This window comes from Schistocerca americana, chromosome 8 (assembly GCF_021461395.2).
Source record: "Schistocerca americana isolate TAMUIC-IGC-003095 chromosome 8, iqSchAmer2.1, whole genome shotgun sequence".
NCBI lineage: Eukaryota > Metazoa > Arthropoda > Insecta > Orthoptera > Acrididae > Schistocerca > Schistocerca americana.
In genome coordinates, this window is record NC_060126.1 from 114,267,864 (window position 1) to 114,287,107 (window position 19,244).

General features: G+C 38.5%; 1 protein-coding gene across 2 annotated transcripts in view; it reads right to left on the reverse strand.

Annotated features, from left to right (window-relative positions):
• LOC124544745 (anoctamin-1-like) overlaps positions 1 to 19,244 on the reverse strand; it is a 154,703-nt gene that overhangs the window by 79,352 nt on the left and 56,107 nt on the right. For both annotated transcript variants that reach the window (XM_047123406.1, XM_047123405.1), the window contains one exon: positions 8,506 to 8,738. In XM_047123406.1, coding sequence (XP_046979362.1) covers positions 8,506 to 8,738 — 233 coding nt within the window. The remainder of the gene's footprint in view (positions 1 to 8,505; positions 8,739 to 19,244) is intronic.

A 19,244-nucleotide genomic window follows, 5' to 3' on the forward strand; every position in this document is an offset into this window, starting at 1 on the left:
CAGTGGTTACCAATACTAAAAAGCATGAAAATCAAATTGTAGTTTTCAGCTTGCAACCGTACATTTAATGAAGCAATAAATTTTGTTTGCACTGATTTAGATTGTTTTTAAACTGAATGTTAACAGCAGGGTTACTTTTGTTTAAGGTGCTGGTGACATTCAATGCATCAAGACAATGAGGGAAACTGTTGTACCTTCAGGAAAAAAAAACAAAAGAATGAGGTGATTCAGGAACTAGCTGGCAGAAGGCTGTTGTAGTCTTAGCAGACGAGACCACTGACAGAAGAGGTCATTGTGTTACTGCTGTGATAATAAAAATGGCTGAGGCTTGAGTGAACAAAAACTTTTTGTTGGAGAGTGCAAGTTATTGGCACAGCAAACTCTACTCAGTGTGCTCATGCAATGTTGGGTGTTCTGCAAGACTATAATAGCACTATGCAACAATGAAATGTAAATCAAATGAAAATAGCCAATTCCTATCAATTCTAATGTGCTGATCATGAATATCACAAAGACAATTCAAAATTAGCTCTAGTTTTCATTTTACACTGTTTTATTACAGTGAGATAATTATACACAGATTTTTATGTTAAGTTTAAAATCAAATATTATAATGGTTCATCAAAGTCAAAATAACTATCAACAATGGATTACATTATTGTCTGTGGCCTTACTTGTGTGCAATATTTTGGATATAAACATTTTGATACCAATTTTAGTGATTTTTTTTTGTCTCCCTCCTCTTCATTTTCAGTGAATTTATTAACGTATGTAATAATTTTTGCATATTTGTTTCCAGATTAACTACCAGTTGTTCAAGTTGACTGCTTCTGAAGTGAACAAAAATGTTAAGAGTTTGTGTTAATAGTGCTGACAAATTTTGCTATGTGTGTCAAGAAGTGAAATTTGCTTCACAAAAAAGCAAATAACTCCATTGATTAAAAAAGCTGTTATTTTGGGTGCAAAATAGGTGATCAAGATAAATCCTGGGCTACACATGTGATCTGGAATACTTGTGCCAGCAACCTCAGGAGCTGGATGCATGGGAAAGGACGTTCAATGCCCTTTGCAATGCCCATGATCTGGCGTGAGCCAACTAACCATGTGAGTGACTGCTACTTTTGTATGGTTCCTCCTATCAAGAAGGGAATATCTAAGAAGAAGAAGAAGAAGCAGACAGTGATCTATCCTAGCATTCCATCTGCCATACGTCCAGTTCTACACGGGGAAGGATTGCCAATACCTGAAACACTGACAGAGTACGAGATTACTTCTCATAGGGAGCCTGAATGTCCTGAACCATGTAAATCACAAGATCCAGAGTTTCTTCCAAATATATCATCAACTGATGATCCACAAAAATTGTCTCCAAATGAGTTAAGTGATCTCATTAGAGATTTGGAGCTCTCTATAGCTAAGGCTATGATTTTAGCCTCAAGGTTGCAGTAGTGCAATTTTCTGGAAAGTGATGTAAATGTTTCATTCTACCGCAGAAGAGAGCAGCAATTCACTCCTTTTTTTAACATGCAAAATACTCTTGTAGCATGTGTGGACATAAATGGTCTAATGAAGGATCTCAAAATATGAAAGAGTCATACCAAAATATGAAAATTTTACTAGAAGCCATCAAGAATAATGACTCTCAATGGCAGATTTGTGGTGACTTGGAAGTGGTTGCACTGCTACTAGGTATGCAGTTAGAGTATCCTCCATCTCATTACAGTAAACATGAATGGCACACCAGGAAATCTCTTCAACCAGGTATAAAGAACATTACGAGTGAACCTCTAGTAGACCCTTAAAAGATTCTTCTCCCGCCCTTGCATATCAAGTTGAGTCTCATGAAAAACTTTGTTAAGGGAATGAACAAAGATGGTGAAGCATTTAATTACTTAAGGCAAAAATTCCCTTAAGTGATGACAAAGTAAAGGAGGGCATCTTTGTAGGCCCACAGATTCGAGTGCTTTTTGGAGACCATACTTTTGATGCAATCATACAAGCTGATGAGAAGCATGCATGGGAATGTTTTAAGACAGTCTGTTTACAGTTCTTAGGGAACAAATGAGCAATAAATTACAAGGAGATTGTAGATAACATGTTGTCATCTTATGAAAAACTTGGTTGCAGCATGTCACTGAAAATGCATTTCTTACATAGTCATCTTGACTTCTTCCCCAAAGATTGTGGTGCAGTAAGTGATGAACATGGAGAGTGATTTCATCTAGATTTTGCCATATTTGAAAAGAAGAAGAAGAAGAAGATGATGATGATGATGATGATGATGTTTGGTTTGTGGGGCACTCAACTGTGCGGTTATCAGCACCCACACAAATTCCCAACCTTTGCTCAGTCCAGTCATGCCATTTTTATGAGTGATGATGAAATGATGAAGACAACACACTCACTCATCTTGAGGCAGGTGAAAATCCCAGCCACCGCCGGGAGCTGAACCCAGGACCCCGTGCTCGGGAAGCGAGAACGCGACCGCGAGACCACGAGCTGCAGACACATTTGAAAAGAGGTATGCCAGAAAGAGGAGCTTACTATTTTAGCAGATTACCGCTGGACTGTCATATGGGATGTTCCTGGGTATGTGTATAAATGTCAAGCCAAGCAAAAACCGTCATCTTCTGAATTTCTCTCTGAACTGTATATACTGTACATATGGACATTTAACATTTGTAATCCTTTATATACATTTGTGACCAGTTAATTTATATATTTTCTTTTGTGCTTTACATAGTTCTGGTAAAAAGTAGATTTACAAAGCATTTTCATTCATGTAATATCATCTTCATTTTTTTCTTAACATTTTACTTTTGTTCTTCCAGAAAGGCACCGAAATTTATCAATACCTAACACATATAACATAATTCAAGTAATTATTCACTTAAAATTTGTCATGCTGAATCTTGGAACATGAATGTATATTCAGTTAGTGAGTTATTTATACAAAAATGCAGATTACTTTTTTAAAAAAACTAGAGCTAAATATTTATGAAGATGATGATTATTTCAGTATAAAATGATACACAAACATAACTAACTCAAAATCATGCAATTCACACACTTTCACTTCAAATTTGTTTTTTAGTGATTCAGTATGATAATGTAATTGTAATCAACAGTGCTAGGTATACGAATAAGTGTGCCAATTCATTGAGAACAGTCATAGGAGACCATTTCAGCCATGTTCAGTGTTGAGCACACATGCTGAATCTGGTCGCAAACGTTTTTTCCAAGGAACGTTTGAAACTGAACTCAGCTACAACCAACTTAAAGAGCACTGTTCTGAATACCAGGAGGCGAAAACATTTATATCTATAGTCTTTAAAGGAGGAGAAGAGGGATCTGAAGTCATTTCCTCTTCTGGTGTTGACACATAGGAGCTCTTGGCTTTCCATAGCCAGTTATGCAGCACAATATTTTGAAGAGATGGTGGAATTCTTCTGTAGCAATGATACACAGGTATTATCTACTGCAAGCATTGATTACATTAATCCACTGTCTAGCGATGTAAGTTCAATTCTTCTGGAGGAACTGTTCATTAAGTAGCATGCACAAATGATTTGATGAACATCAGTGTCTTCTTAGAGTCTATAAACCATCCTACCTCAAATAAATTATACTTAAAGTTAAAGAAGCTGAACAATGGCTTTGTTACTATGGCAGATGGAATTTTTGGTGCGAAACCAGCAAGCTTGTGAATACAGTAAAGAGGCATTCTCTTCCGGCAGAGATAGGAGAAACGCTTAAACGCATCAGACTGCATCTCCAAACAACAATGGCAATGCTCATGGCTACAGATCCATATAAGTCTCTATTCTCAGTCCAAGGATTGTGTTTCAACCATAGGACAGTAATCACAAACTCTGTTAATGCTGACATGGCAAAGTGTCTCGTTTGTACCTGGCATGGCAACTCATAGCAGCACAGATATTCTGAAGGGATACAAATCTATTCAGAATTTAACTGAACAGCAGCTTTCAGCAAGAACTGTGGACATAGTCAAATGCCTGCAGGCAACAAAACTTGACAAGCAACAACTTGCTGCAGTTGCACTGACGGTTACATGTTCAAACGTAGACTTGGAGCAGTTATTTTCACTATATAATGAAGTGCTAACACACCAGCAGCACAATCTCTCATAAGAGAAATTACAACCAATGACAATGATTTCATATGAAAAACTATCCTTGGTATGCACTTAAGCATTTTTTTAATGTCTAATAAATACAATATAATGGAGAGATTCATTCTCAACAACATACTGAATTACAATTAAATAAGCCAAAACAACAACTATAAACAAAATTCTTCTTTCTGTTCAAAAACTGAAATATGTTTGATGTTTAATGTCTAACAAATATAATTTAACTGAGACGTATATTTTCATTTATAACATAGCACTGAAAACAAATAAATAAGACAAAAATAAAGAAGAAATTTTTAAAACATGCATTAAGAAAATGACACCGGAAGAAAACCAACACCAATAACTACCATAAAATGAAATGACTTTTTCCTGTACCTAGTCATCAGTAAAGTGTGAATGTTATAGAGCAATGCTAATTGCAGAAAAGGAGAAACTAAGTTGTTGTTGTAGTTCCAGCAAGTGACGGTAATATCCCTTCCAGTTCCACTGAATAATTACATTATGGGTGTCTAGGTTAGTTGTGAAGGAGCCAAGAGACCAGTCATGCTCCAGGATCACTGGAGTACCCGTGTTCTGGTCCTGGTTCTGATTCTCCTCCTCCTCCTCTTCCTCTTCTTCTGCAGGCTTTGGCGGTTTGGGCTCTAGAGATGGACTATTTGCATTGAATGTGGAGACAGATGAAGAGTGAGCAGCCCTGGGACCCACAGGTCACAGTTCCTTTAGTTACTGATGGGTGCCGGGCCTCTGATTGTTGGTTTTTAGGAAGAGGGGCCTAGTCCCTGTTAAACGCCAGAGGTGAAAGCTACTTCTCCAGCCATGAGCAGGAAACAGTTCCCAAAGTTGATGCTGTGGAAACCACAGGAGAGAGAGGAGGGTGGTGGGAGAATTGGTCTGGAAAAAATAGGGATAGTAGGAGTGATGGATGTGATTTTTGCATAATTGGTTATCGTATCAAGAGGATATAGGCACTCATATTTTTTGCACACCCCAGTACATGATAGGTGGTCAGTAGATTTATATTCCTGTATTTTCTTTTCTTTCTTGAAAACAGGGCAAACCGGTGAATGTGGAGGATAGTGTTCTGTGCAGTTGACACACTGAAAGTGGTTGTTCACAGGGGCTACCTCCATGGAGTGATTGTCCACAGCCTGCTGTGCAGTTGGATGGAGTATAACCAAAGTGTAAAGATGGGAAGCACCTCACTGGTGGCGAGACCTAAGGTTTCATGTTGCATACAATGACTTTTTCCATAACGACACTGCCTTCAAATGCTAAGATAAAGTTACCTGTATCCATTTGATTATCCTTGGGACCTTTTTGGACACTTCAGACAAAGTGAATGCCTTGCCACTCAGGATTAGCTCAACAAGTGAACATAAGGTCTCAGTTGAAGATGATTTCTTGGACCATATTAGGAGTTTTGTTTGGGGCAATACCACCCATGACACCCAGGCATTCACATGCCCGAAGAGCTGTAGATTGCTCAGAAAAGGAGGCTTTAATCAACAACAATCCATTACACATTTTTCTGAATGACTCAACATCTCCGAAGTTATCTTCAATATTTACAACAAAAAAAAGAAGGGCTTATTGCAGTAAAAGCTGCCCTATCAGTTTGTATATGGACTAAGTAGTGGATAAATTGTTTTTCTCTCAAATGTCTGGCTGTCCCTCTTCCCATGGAGTGGATGATAATTGCCCACATTGAAATTTCTATACCTCTCTTCTGAGCCAATTGGATCAGAGCGGGCATTTTTTGGTGTAATTTAATGTGTTTCATATGCAAAATGTCTACCCTGATACCACTTACTCTAATCATCAAGGGCTCTCCTCACAGGCACCAGCAAGCCACAGCAAAGGCCATCTGGCATGATGACTGTTGCCGGGAAACCTGATGTCCCAGGAAGACAGGCACTACTTGGCATATGCAGGGAGCTAGCAGCTTAGGCATCAGCAATGTGACCCTTGAATTGTCAGGGGGCTTAACTGACAGGGTATATAATGACAGCACCATATTGGATTGGCTACCGAGTTGGCTCCGAAGCCCATGTAAAAGACTATGCAGGTATTGTATGCAGGTAATCTTTAACACCGTATTCAGTAGGCACTATTTAGGGTGTTCTTCCCCAGTCAGTCCACCTTACAGAAAATAAAAGGGTAAATGAAGATCAAACCCAGAAAGGGACCAAAAATTACTTCAGCCTGAAGATGACGAATGAATGAATGAATGAATATTCTGAGAATGGAATGCAGAACCTAGACAATAGCCAGGTCCACATTAAAGGCTGCCACCATGAGAAACAGAGAATGAGAAAGAAGGACATATAGAGATGAAAGACTGCAGCAATGGAAAGGAAGTAGGTGCTGGAATAGCTTGGGGCCCCATGCTCGCCATGCACATACTCCTGAAAGAACCGTAAAACCCCTGACAGTACAGAGTTCTTGTCAAAAAAAAGTGCTGCTATAAACATGTCCAGAAAATAAGATTTGGAATATTGTCCGTTTTACTTGGTCACGAACGGCTGGACTTGCTGGCTGTGTTTCTTTCTGTTTTTTTAGGAGAGTATCACTAACATTCTTGCAGCTCTTCTACTTTTCTCCTAGTCTGTACCACATGGCCACTGCCTCAGTGTACTTGTGTGTGTTTTCTACTTCAGTAGATGGACTTTGTATAAAAGCTTAAATATTTTAGCAGTCTTTTTCATGTGGCTGTCTACAATTCAACACCTACTCTATGTGCCAAGCAGTAGTCTATGCTTTCTGTATTGTTATTACCGAATTATTAGTTTACAAAGTCATGGCTGCAAAATACTGAAAAAAATTATACACAACAGAATGGGAAGGCAGAGACAAGCTGACCTCAAGGAAGATCAGTGTGGGTTCTGGAGAAATGGATGAATATGTGAAGCAATGCTGACCTGATGACTTACTTGAGAAGATATACTGAAGAAAGACCAACTTATGCTTACATAATTACTAAATTTAGAGAAAGTTTTTGACAATGTTAACAGGAATACAATGTTTGATATTCTGAAGGTCACAGAGATAATAACAAGAAGTTAAAAGTTATCTACAATTTCTCCATAACCCAAATTGCATAAAAAGTAACTGTAATTTGTAACAGAGTAAGACAGGGTTGTAGGCTATTGCCAATCTTAAAAAGCAGTAAAGGAAAACAAAGAGAAATTTGGAAGGGAATTAAAAGTTCAGGGAGAACAAATATAAACTTTAAAGTTTGCTTAAGATGGTGTAATTCTGTTACACTAGGCAAAGAACTTGGAACATCAGTTAAATGAAATGGACAGTGTCTTGAAAAGTGGTTATCAGCTGAACATCAACAAAAATAAAACAAGAGTAATGGAATGTGTGAAATTAAATCTGGTTATGCTGAGTTAGATTGGGAAAGGAGTCACAGAAAGTAACAGTTGAGTTTTAGTATTTTAGTAGCGAATACCTGATGATGCAAGAAGTAAAGAGCACATAAAATGCACATTAGCAGCAGCATGAACACTGAGTATAAATATAAGCATTATCAAGTCCTTTTTGCAAGAATTTTCCTTGAATGCAGCCTTCCTAGTGTGGAAGTGAAATTTGAGCAATAAGGTTTTGAAATGTGGCAACAGAGAAGAATGATAGGGATCATATGGGTAGATTGAATAACTAATGAGGAGGTACTGAGTCAAACTGAGCAAAGCAAAAATTTATGGCACAACGTAACTAAACAAAGGGATCGGGTTGATGGGACACATCCTGAGACATCAACGAATAGTCAGTTTGGTAATTGCGGCAGGGAGGTGAAGGGGATTGAAAATCATAGAGTGAGGTCAAGAATTGACCACAGGAAGCATACAGAAGTGCATGTACATTGCAAAACTTATTCCGAGATGATGCAGTTCACACAGGGAAGAGTGGTGCAGAGAGCTACAACAAACCAGTATTTGGACTGAAGATGACAATGACAACAGAGGCAGCAGAAGCAGCAGCAGCAACATAACGTTTCGTAAAAAGAAGTACACAAACTTTTTCTAAAAGTATGGGACAGAATAAGTTTTACTAAATTAAAGATAAGTCCGAAGTGGCTACCATTACCATACAGTGGTTTTGTTTGTTATTTTCAAGTAATTATGTCAACTGTTGCAATACAGCAGAAGTCATTTACAGCACAATGAATTAGTGACCAAATGATTTGCACTTGGCATGAGTTGTACTAGCATTCTAATATGTATAATACTACACAAAGTGGACTTTCAAAACTCTCATAGCTAATGCTCTGCAAATATTATGTTATTGTTATATCTCTCTGTTAAAATTTTACTTCAAATTTTGGTAAATTTAAATGATGGACATACCTTGGTTGATTGTCATAAAGCGTAACACAGCTGTATATGAAACAGATTATTCCAACAACAGAGGCAGGTAACAGCATGTGTGTATAGAAGCCCAACCACGCAAAATACAAGGCAATTTTGACACCAAAATATTCCTTGATGTAATCCAGTGGCTGGTAGTGGAAGCACTTGGAGACGGAAGCCCACTCCGTGTACAGCTTGTAGCGCATACTGCCAGTTGTTTTGAGATCACCCTTGAAAACAGACATGAACACAAGTTAAAAGGTGACTTTCCTACACATAGATGTAATTCATGTACAGAAAAGATGAATTTACAGTTATATTCCAGTGAAGAATCTTAACAAATAATGATGTTTATGCAGTTTTCAAAGTGTGACAATGAAAGCTCAGACAAATATTACAAAGCTATTCTGATAAAGTTGAAGCTTGATTATATGTGACAAGTTCAAAATACTTGCCTTTCATGAGCAGGGCACTAGCAGTTACCAGCTGACACATGGCGTACAAAATTAAGCAACACTGACCAAAATACCAAATTCAAAACTCCATTGACATCTACGCAATCAGTGTCACGCTGACAGCTATCTCCCACTTAAGTTTTTAATTCAAGCACAATGTAGATGACACTGTTCCATGTCTGATGGAAGACTCAGCATAATAGTTTTTCTTTTCTTTTTTTTTAACAGGAGCTGCTCAGTAATCATGTCAGTAATCTCAAAGAAAACTTGTGAGGGAAAGCAGGTCTTGCATGAGTAATGGTCACTTACATATCAAACAGGATATGGGCTGAGTATTGTTACCGAATCTGACAATGTTGTACAAGGGTTGAATGAAAAGTAATGCCTCCACCTTTGTTAACTGGGTTTGAATGGGAATATTTTAATAAACCAAACGCATAAATAATCCTTAGAATGTTATCTTTAATCACCAATATTCACTTTTCCACATAATCACCAGCCAATTGGATACATTTCTGCCAACGATGAACAAGTTTTCTGAAGCCGTCACGGAAGAAGTTGACACACTGTTTCTGCAACCAGATCTTACGATAGTCAAGCAAAGCGATAACGTGACCCACACATTCTTGTGAAATGCCGATTGTGCTTGCAATTTCTCTCCGAGTGATACGACAATCATCCTGAATCAACCTGTCAACCTTTTACTTGTGAAACTCCGTAGCTGCTGCCACAGGATGTCCAACTTCTGTTTGTCACCCAGGTCAGATGTCCCCACCTCAACATCGTTAAACTTACTCGTCCAATGTCGCACAGTACTCACATCAACACAATCACCATAAACTGCTCTCATTCTCTGATGAATCTATCTTGGGGTGACACCTTCTGTGTCAAGAATTCAATGACTGCATGCTGCTTAAATCGCATTGATCGACCGTTTGCAGGGTTCCATACTTAACACTGTAACAGAACTGTTAAGGCTTCCTGCCAACTGAAGCTGTAGAGAAGAGGCTACGGAATAAGCCAGTACCTGCCGCATGCCAATGCTGCCAACTGTTGAAGAGTGCTGAAGGTGGAAGTATTACTTTTGAGTCAACTCTCATATATCAGCTAACTGGACAAGTGAGTGCTCACATAACCTGCTGTTTCATTACACCATTAGCAATCAATTACAACCATCAAATGGTAAGGGTCATACAGATCTTTGCCTTCCATTGGCAATGTTCCACCATATCACTACACCTTACAGGCCAATTCATAGCTGCAATACGTCAATGCTCCTCTCACGTTGTTCTGAATTTCAGACGGTCTCCTGGCATATCTGGGAAGGTAGATGTCAATATGAAATCGAATAGAAGAATACATGGGGAGTCTAACTGATCTGTTAAGGAGCTAGTTTAAAAAACCTTGTCTAGCTGACTTTTTAATACCGTTTGTCAACCTGGGACCCTTACCAAACTGGATTAAGTGCAGAAATAGAGATTCTTGAGGTAAGACTTGCATGATTTATTATAGGTTTCTTAATTACTAGCATGATTGTCTTGTACACATGCTAAGGAACCTCCAGTAGGATATGCTATTAGTGTTATATTACAGGTGGAGTCCAGGGATTGCTGTGAATATACTGGTAAGCATTAAAATAAAACTATTTTCACCTTCAAAGAATAACACTGATAGCAATGCTGGGAACCAAAGTACCATAAGGAACTTTAGCCAAAAGTCCTGTAGACTCAGCAATACTCCAAGTCTTCCAAGCAATAATACTGTCATCTGGAAATGCTTCAAGGCTACCATAGTCTGCATTATTGCCCCAAACAACAGCCAAGGTAAGCCATGCTGAGCCTCCAAACACAGCTTGCACATCACAAGTGAAATTAAGGCACAGTCCATGAAACACATTGGGACATCCAATTAATTGGTGTTCATTAAACTGCTCTGCCAAGTCAATATCAATTGCTTTTAAGCTTCAATACACAGGTACACTGCGCCGCCAGCGACGACGCCATGCACGTCGCAGAGGCATTGCTGAGGCACATTAACACAAGTGAACACCCCCCCCCCCCCCTCAAATACTGTCAGATAACAACACAGTTGTAATGAATGATACAGCGTAGAAACTAACGTAAGCTAGTTGAAGGCAGCTCCTCAGGGTGGAGGAAAATCAGATGTCACAACAAAGACAAAACAGCCAATGTCACAACAAAAATAAAACAGTCACGCAACGATATTATTTGAAAAATGATGAAAACTACAAAACTTTTGTGTTGAAATATATATGAAGAGTTCAGGCAAGAGACTCCCAATAATGTTCTGGTCTACTCAGTGTGTGTATTTCAGTGCAGCATTTGTGGATATATGCCAATTAGCCACGGTCCAGTAACAAGATTTAAATAAAAAGTCTAAAGCTACATCTGTACTCTGGAAACCAAAATGAGGTGCATGGCAGAAGGAATGTCGCAATGTACCAGTTGCTAGGATTTCTTCTTGTTCATTCACTTATGGTGCTCGGGAAGAATGATTGATTGAATGTCTCTGTGCATGCAGTAATTGCTCTTGTATGTAGGGGGACGTAATATATTTGTAGAGTAATCATTTAAGGCCAGTTCTTGAAACTTTATTAACAGTCTTTCTTGGGACAGTTAACGACTATCTTCAAGAGTCTTCCAGTTCAGTTCCTTCAGCATCTCTGTGACACTCTCCCACAGACTAAACAAGCCTGTGACCATTTGTGCTGCCCTTCTCTGTATACGTCCAATATCTCCTGTTAATCCAATTTAGTATGGGTCTCACACATTTGAGAAATATTCTAGGACTGGTTGCAAGAGCACTGTGAGTAAGCGGACGAGAAAAGAAAAAAAATTCCTGAATCTCCTAGTTAAAAATGCACTTTTTCCCCCACATGAAAATACACTTCTTGCATGGTGAAAATACACTTTTTCCATGATAAGGCACAGTGTACCTTCCCTCAAGCTGTAAAAATATCAATCCTTTGAATGGTAAATGTTTTATACCTCAGCATAGTACTTCCTGGGACTATCGAATACAAAACATGTTTTGGAAAGATCTTTGATGTGCAGCAACATGTGCACTGCATTTCTTCATATTATGATACACTGCATATTTTCGCTTTATGAAAATATAAGTTCGAATTCAACCAACACATGACATTAGTTTCCAAAGCATTGAAACAGAAATTGCAATGCTCTTTTGTAAGCCAATCATAACTCATATCACATGATCTCGCCAGCCAAACTTATTCTAAGTGGCCGGTTCTCAAAGTGTTAAGTTTTAAATGGAGTCAAATGTTCTGTGATTTAAGAAATTCATTGCACATTCTTACATGTAACATAATTCATCTTGCATAAAAGGAAATTTTCTTTCAAAATAACGCTTTTCAAAGAACTATTCGCAATATTTTCCCGCGACCTCTTAGACATGGATTGGGGCTGCTAGAGAGTGCCAGAAAACAGGAATTACTGTGCATGTGCAACTATGGTGACATAGGAAGTCCATTGTTGTGTAGCATTAAGAGATCTTACATGACATCATAAAAGAAACAAGACATCAAAGCATACTCCCTGAGCACAGAAATTTTGTAAATCATACTGACATGCATAATTCAGCTTAAAGGAAACATTCATATGTCCAGATTCACAATGAAGTAGGCCCCAACCTGATATTAAGCTTTTCAGTGCACTTTTCAGGGTGCAAATTTTCTTTGAGTGCCTGTACTGTATAGTCTATTGTTTGATTCTTTATTACTGCATAATGTCATATGTGCCAGAAGATACAAATGTGCACTTGAAATTCAGGGAAGATTTGAAACTAGCCAATTGTGTGGAATGAAACACTTCGTTTCTTATAAAATGACTTCAACTCTGAAAAAGGTTAACAAAAGCCACATTTACTTACAAATCGACAAAAATAACTTCGTTGTAGTACAATACAATTAATGCTTCACTGCCAAAAATGTTGAAATAAAGGAAAATCAGAAAACTGAAACTAATAACATATTTTAACCTTCCGTAATTATGTGAATGTATTTTAATTCACTTGATAGCTGCCGGCCACAGAAATCCATTTTGTTTTCATTTGATGTGTGAACTGTAAAAGAAGAGGAAGCAGCAAAATCACTAAATGTAAACACGGATCACTGTCCTCCTCCCCACTACAATCCAGACTGCTCTGTGCATGCACACATCTGGCAGCTTGGGCGCACTATAAAAATTTTTGGTACTGCTGCAGCCACATTTCAAGTAGCCAGAAGTGGAAAAAGGTACTGCTCATATGCAATTCAACTGTGCAGAAGCCCTTTAGCAACTGCTCAAAACAAACTTAATTTAAACAGTTGTGACATCATGCTCAATGGAAGCAGTTTGCTGTTAGGAAGTATTCCCTAGTCTCTGTCCTAAAACCTTTGACACATTTCACTTTTGGCAGGTGCTTGTGTGTGCACTATGTTTTGTTGTTGTAAATGGCACATTTCCTTTGAAACTTAAGTTTTATTTATTTATTAAGTTTTATTTATTCCCTCGTTTACATTTTTCTGCTGCAGTGTTATTCTGCAGTAGCAGGATACAGTAAAATTCTTTGTTAGACTATCAGTTCCTTCCAGCCAGATTTACAAAAATCTAAGACTAAAAAATTCCTGGAATTCTAAAAAAACTCCTGGGTTCCTCCTGGTTTTCTCCAGGGGTTTTCTGGAGCATATACCATATTTATTCGAATCTAAGCCGCACATTTTTTCCGGTTTTTGTAATCCAAAAAACCGCCTGCGGCTTAGAATCGAGTGCAAAGTTAAGCGAAAGTTCTGAAAAAAATGTTGGTAGGTGCCGTCACAACTAACTTCTGTCGTCGAATATATGTAGCGCCAGGCAGGCATGCTTCGCAGGCACAAAGACAAATACTGGCACCAAAACCTCTGCGTTAGTTAATAAAAAAAAAAAAAAAAAAAGGAGAGGTGGAAGACGAGCTTTTTTTTCCTCCGCCCCGAGTTTCGACCACTGCATTTTCATACATTATCCAACGAAGTAAATACAAATTCCGTATTGGTTCCTCTTCAAACGTAGCAGCATTTCAATGTACTACGAAAATCCGACTAGCAAGACTGTTTGGGATATTTGTCAATATGGCCAACTCTGCTTTCTGAATTTTTTCCTAACTGTGAGAAGAAATGGATGCTAATAGGAACTTTTATGAATTGTGAATCACATGCAGTATTCTCTTCACCATAAGAATAATACAAATATAAACATTTTGCCATGTATTCTTTCGTGTTTGCTGCTATCTCATTTAAATCCTGTCCGCCTAATAAACTACGAAACTAGAGTGAGACAACAGCAGACGCGGAAGAATATACATACCATGTCATATTTATATTCGTATTATTCTTATGCCTAATAGTGATACAGTCAGATATGAAGCACGGCAATTGACTAGATTTTTAAATCTAAGATGACTCTAATTTCTGTGCATAATGTAATGTACAAAAGAGGCGTCTGCAAAGATTTTCAAACGGAAAAATTTTTCGCTAAATTCTCGTTCAGAACATCTTCTATCATACGCAGTCTATTATTTGGTTCTTGTTGATCATTATCAAAGAAAGCAGCAGTGTAAGTAACAACAGATATAAGTCTCTTGCCATTGTTTTGCTAATGAGACGATTCCTCTCTCTGTTTTTTTTAATTGTAAGCGGCGGTAGCGTGCACAAAAGCAAGCCATGCCGCGAGCGGCGACAGGCCGTAAACCCTCATTTTCAGAATGCGACAAACAATGAATGACACAGTACAGTAATGCATTTTCAGCTTTGAGTGACGGAAACACCTATAACAAAGAGAACTGCACTTGTCAGATCAAAGAAAAATAAGCAATCAATTCAAATCAGATGAAGCACGTGAAAAAGGAAGAATACCCGTATAAATACGGACGGAGCGCCTGACGCATAACAACGGCTACCTGGTAAAGCTTAACTGCTAAGCTTACGACTCGAACCAAACTACTACAGCTGTATTGTCATTCATTCAACCTAAATTGTGTCTCATATTACAATGGACCAACTTTGTTTCGATTTGGAAGTGCGGCCTAAAACCTTTCTCTCCCCTTGAATTTCGAGTCTCAGATTTCAGGTGCGGCTTAGATTCGGAAATTTTTTTTCCCTCGATTTCGAGTCTCATTTTTCAGGTGCGGCTTAGATTTGAGTGCGGCTTAAATTCGAGTAAATACGGTACACCCTGAAGAGTGAATCGTAAATAATTTCCTTTGCAAATTGATTGCAGTTCCCCAGCATTCTGCCAATAAACCAAAGACTACTAAATGATATTGGTACACCATGTACCTTCTGCCACACACCATACAGCAGATTGATAGTACAACCTCATGTTGGTGAGGTTAGCATTATTACAGCAGAAGTGAAAATACACGTGTTAACAGGCAAACAAAAGGGCTTGTAGTTAAAGGCTCTGAGGTATAGCTGCCCCAAAATATATTTTACAATATATTTCTCAGTAACGTATTACAGAATGTGAATTATTGGGACACATTTCACATATTTCCCATGTGGATTTAAACAATGACAGTCAACGTTTTTGGAACTGTTGATACAGATAGTAGCTAATCTGATGGCTACACCTTGAAATACCCATCAGATCTATGTAGTGGAGGTCAGGAGTAGGGGTGGGGGGGGGGGGGGGGGGGGAGGGGGTTCCTAGCTTCTACAGAGTGCAGAGTGCAGCAGTAATGGCTCTCCAAAAGGCACTGATCATTCGGCCTATGGTAGTCCTGCCAACCTCCACATTATTTTCATGTTCCACTGCTCACATCAAGACGGAATGATGAGAATGGCTGAGGCTTCGCTATTAATTCCCTATCTCTATTGTTCCTTACTAAGTAAGGAAGAATGCTTGTGTTTAACATCCCGTTGACATATAGGTCATTACAAACATATCACAAGCTACGACTGTGTCAGGGATGGGCCATGTCCTTTCAAAGGAACCATCCTGGCATTTGCCTGGAGCAATTTAGGGAACCATAGAAAACCTTAATCAGGATGGTTGGACGCACGTTTGAACCATCATCCTCGTGAACGCAAGTCCAGTGTGCCAGCCATTGCATCATCTCACACTTCGATGCTACACAAATTGACATTTATTATTAATGTTTTGTTTCTGACTTGGGCAGTTTTATCCCTTGTAGGAATAAGTTTGAAAATGTCTAGACACCCTAATGAGAGATTCATGAATGATTAGAGGAAATTAGTACAAGAAACATGTCCTGTTCCTTTTAGTTTCTTTGTTTTCTGGCGGCGTTTTGTGGGTTACAGTGTGTTATTAAAAAGTTCCTTTTTGTGCTCGAGTTCTTGTGAGTTTTATTTTCTTGTGAATAACTGCAGCAGATTGCAATTCCGAAAACAGGATGATATGAATTCAGTGTGTAATTTATAAGGTAAAAATTTGGAACGTGAGCTTAGGGTGAAAGTGAAGGAACTACCGTATTTACTCGAATCTAAGCCGCACTTTTTTTCCGGTGTTTGTAATCCAAAAAACCGTCTGCGGCTTAGAACCGAGTGCAAAGCAAGCGGAAGTTCTGAAAAATGTCGGTAGGTGCCGCCGCCCGCCACAACTAACTTCTGCCATCGAATATATGTAGCGCTACACAGGCATGGTTTGTAGGCTCAAAGATAAGTACTGGCGCCAAAACCTCTGCATCAGTAAATAAATTTTTTTTAAAAAAAAGGTGGAAGACGAGCTTTTTTTTCTCCGCCCCGAGTTTCGACCTCTGCATTTTCATACATTATCCAACGAAGTAAATACAAACTCCGTATTGTTCATCTTCGAATGTAGCAGAATTTCAATGTACTCCGAAAATCCACCTGGCAAGACTGTTTGGGATGTTTGTCAATATGGTCAACTCTAGGTTCTGAAATTTTTCCTACCTGTGACAAGAGATGGTTGCTAATAGGAACTTTTATGAATTGTGAATCACATGCAGTATTCTCTTCACCATAAGAATAATATGAATATAAACATTTTGCCATGTTTTCTTTCGTGTTTGCTGCTATCTCATTTAAATCCTGCCTGCCTAATAAACTACGAAACTAGAGTGAGACAACAGCAAACGCGGAAGAATATACGTATCATGTTTATATTCGTATTACGTGACACAGTCAGAAATGAAGCACGGCAACTGAGTAGATTTTCAAATCTAAGATGACTCTAATTTCTGTGCAGAATTTGATGTACTAAAGAAGCGGCCGCAAAGATTTTCAAACGGAGAAAAATTTTCGCCTAACTCTCGTTCAGAACACGTTCTATTATACACAGTCTATTATTTGGTTCTTGTTGATCATTGTCAAAGAAAGCAGCAGTGTAAGCAACAACAAATAGCAGTCTCTTGCCATTGTTTCGCTAATGAGACGATTCCTCCCTCTTTTTTTATATTGTTAGCGGCACTAGCGCGCACAAAAGCAAGCCATGCCGCGAGCGGCTACAGTCCGTAAACACGCACTATCAGAATGCGACAAACAATGCATGACACAGTACAGTAATGCATTTTCAGCTTAGAGTGACGTAAACACCTATAACAAAGAAAGCAGCACTTATCAGATCAAAGCAAAATAAGCAATAGATTCAAACCAGACGACGTACGTGAAAAAGTAAGGGTACCCGTATAAATACGGACGGAGCGCCTGACGCGTGCTAAGCATGCGTCTTCCCCGCATGCTAAGCTTACGACTCAGACCCAAACTACTGTAGCTGTATCGTCATTCATTCGACCTAAATTGTCTCTCATATTACAATGGACCAACTTTGATTCGATTTGGACGTGCGGCCTAAAACTTTTCTCTCCCCTTGAATTTCGAGTCTCAAATTTCAGGTGCGGCTTAGATTCGGAAATTTTTTTTTCCTTTATTTCGAGTCTCATTTTTCAAGTGCGGCTTAGATTTGAGTAAATACGGTAAGTCTGTTCAGAACTGATCTAAACATTAATCAAGAACAAAAACAGCATAAATGCACACAAGGGTACCGTATTTACTCGAATCTAAGCCGCACCTGAAAAATGAAACTCTAAATCATGTAAAAAAAATTTTCCCGAATCTAAGCAACACATGAAATATGAGACTCGAAATTTAAGGGGAGAGAAAAGTTTTAGAATGCACCTCCAAATCGAAACAAAGTAGGTCCATTGTAACATGAGAGACAATTTAGGTTGAATGGATGAAGATACAGCTACAGTATTTGGTTCGAGTCGTAAGCTTAGCAGTTAAGCTTTACCAGGTAGCCATAGCTGTACGTCAGGCGCTCCGTCCGTATTTATACGGGTACCCTTCTTTTTTCATGTGCTTCATCTGGTTTGAATCGATTGCTTATTTAGCTTTGATCTGATAAGTGCCATTCTCTTTGTTATAGGTGTTTACATCACTCTGAGCTGAAAATGTATTTTTGTACTGTGTCATGCATTGTTTGTTGCATTCTGATAATGAGTGTTTATGACCTGTCACCGCTCGCGGCATGGCTTGCTTTTGTGCGCGCTACCGCCGCTTACAATTAAAAAAAGGAGAGGAATTGTCTCATTAGCGAAACAATGGCAAGAGACTGCTATTTGTTGTTACTTACACTACTACTTTCTTTGACAATGATCAACTAGAACCAAATAATAGACTGTGTATGATAGAAAATTTTTCTCCGTTTGAAAATCTTTGAAGACACCTCTTTAGTACATTATATTCTGCACAGAAAGTAGTCATCTTAGATACAAAAATTTAGTCAGTTGCCGTGCTTCATTTCTGACTGTATCACTATTCAGCATAAGAATAATATGAATATAAACTTGACATGATATGTATATTCTTCCGCATTTGTTGTTGTCTCACTCTAGTTTCGCAGTTTATTAGGCAGACAGGATTTAAATGAAATAGCAGCAAACACGAAAGAATACATGGCATAATGTTTACATTCCTACTATTCTTATGGTGAAGAGAATACTGCATGTGATTCATGATTCATAAAAGTTCCTATTAGCAACCACCTCTTGTCACAGGTAGGAAAAAATTCAGAACGTAGAGTTGGCCATATTGACACATATCCCAAACAGTCCTGTCAGTCAGATTTTCATAGTAGATTTTTAGTGATGACTTCAAATGCAGAGTGTGTTGTTGTTGTTGTTGTTTTCAGTCCGTGGACTGATTTGATGCAGCTCTCCATGCTTTTGTATCCTGTGCAATGCAGAGTAGCAACACTTATTTTATAAGAATGAAAATAAATTAGAAATTAAACACTGAAATTTAAA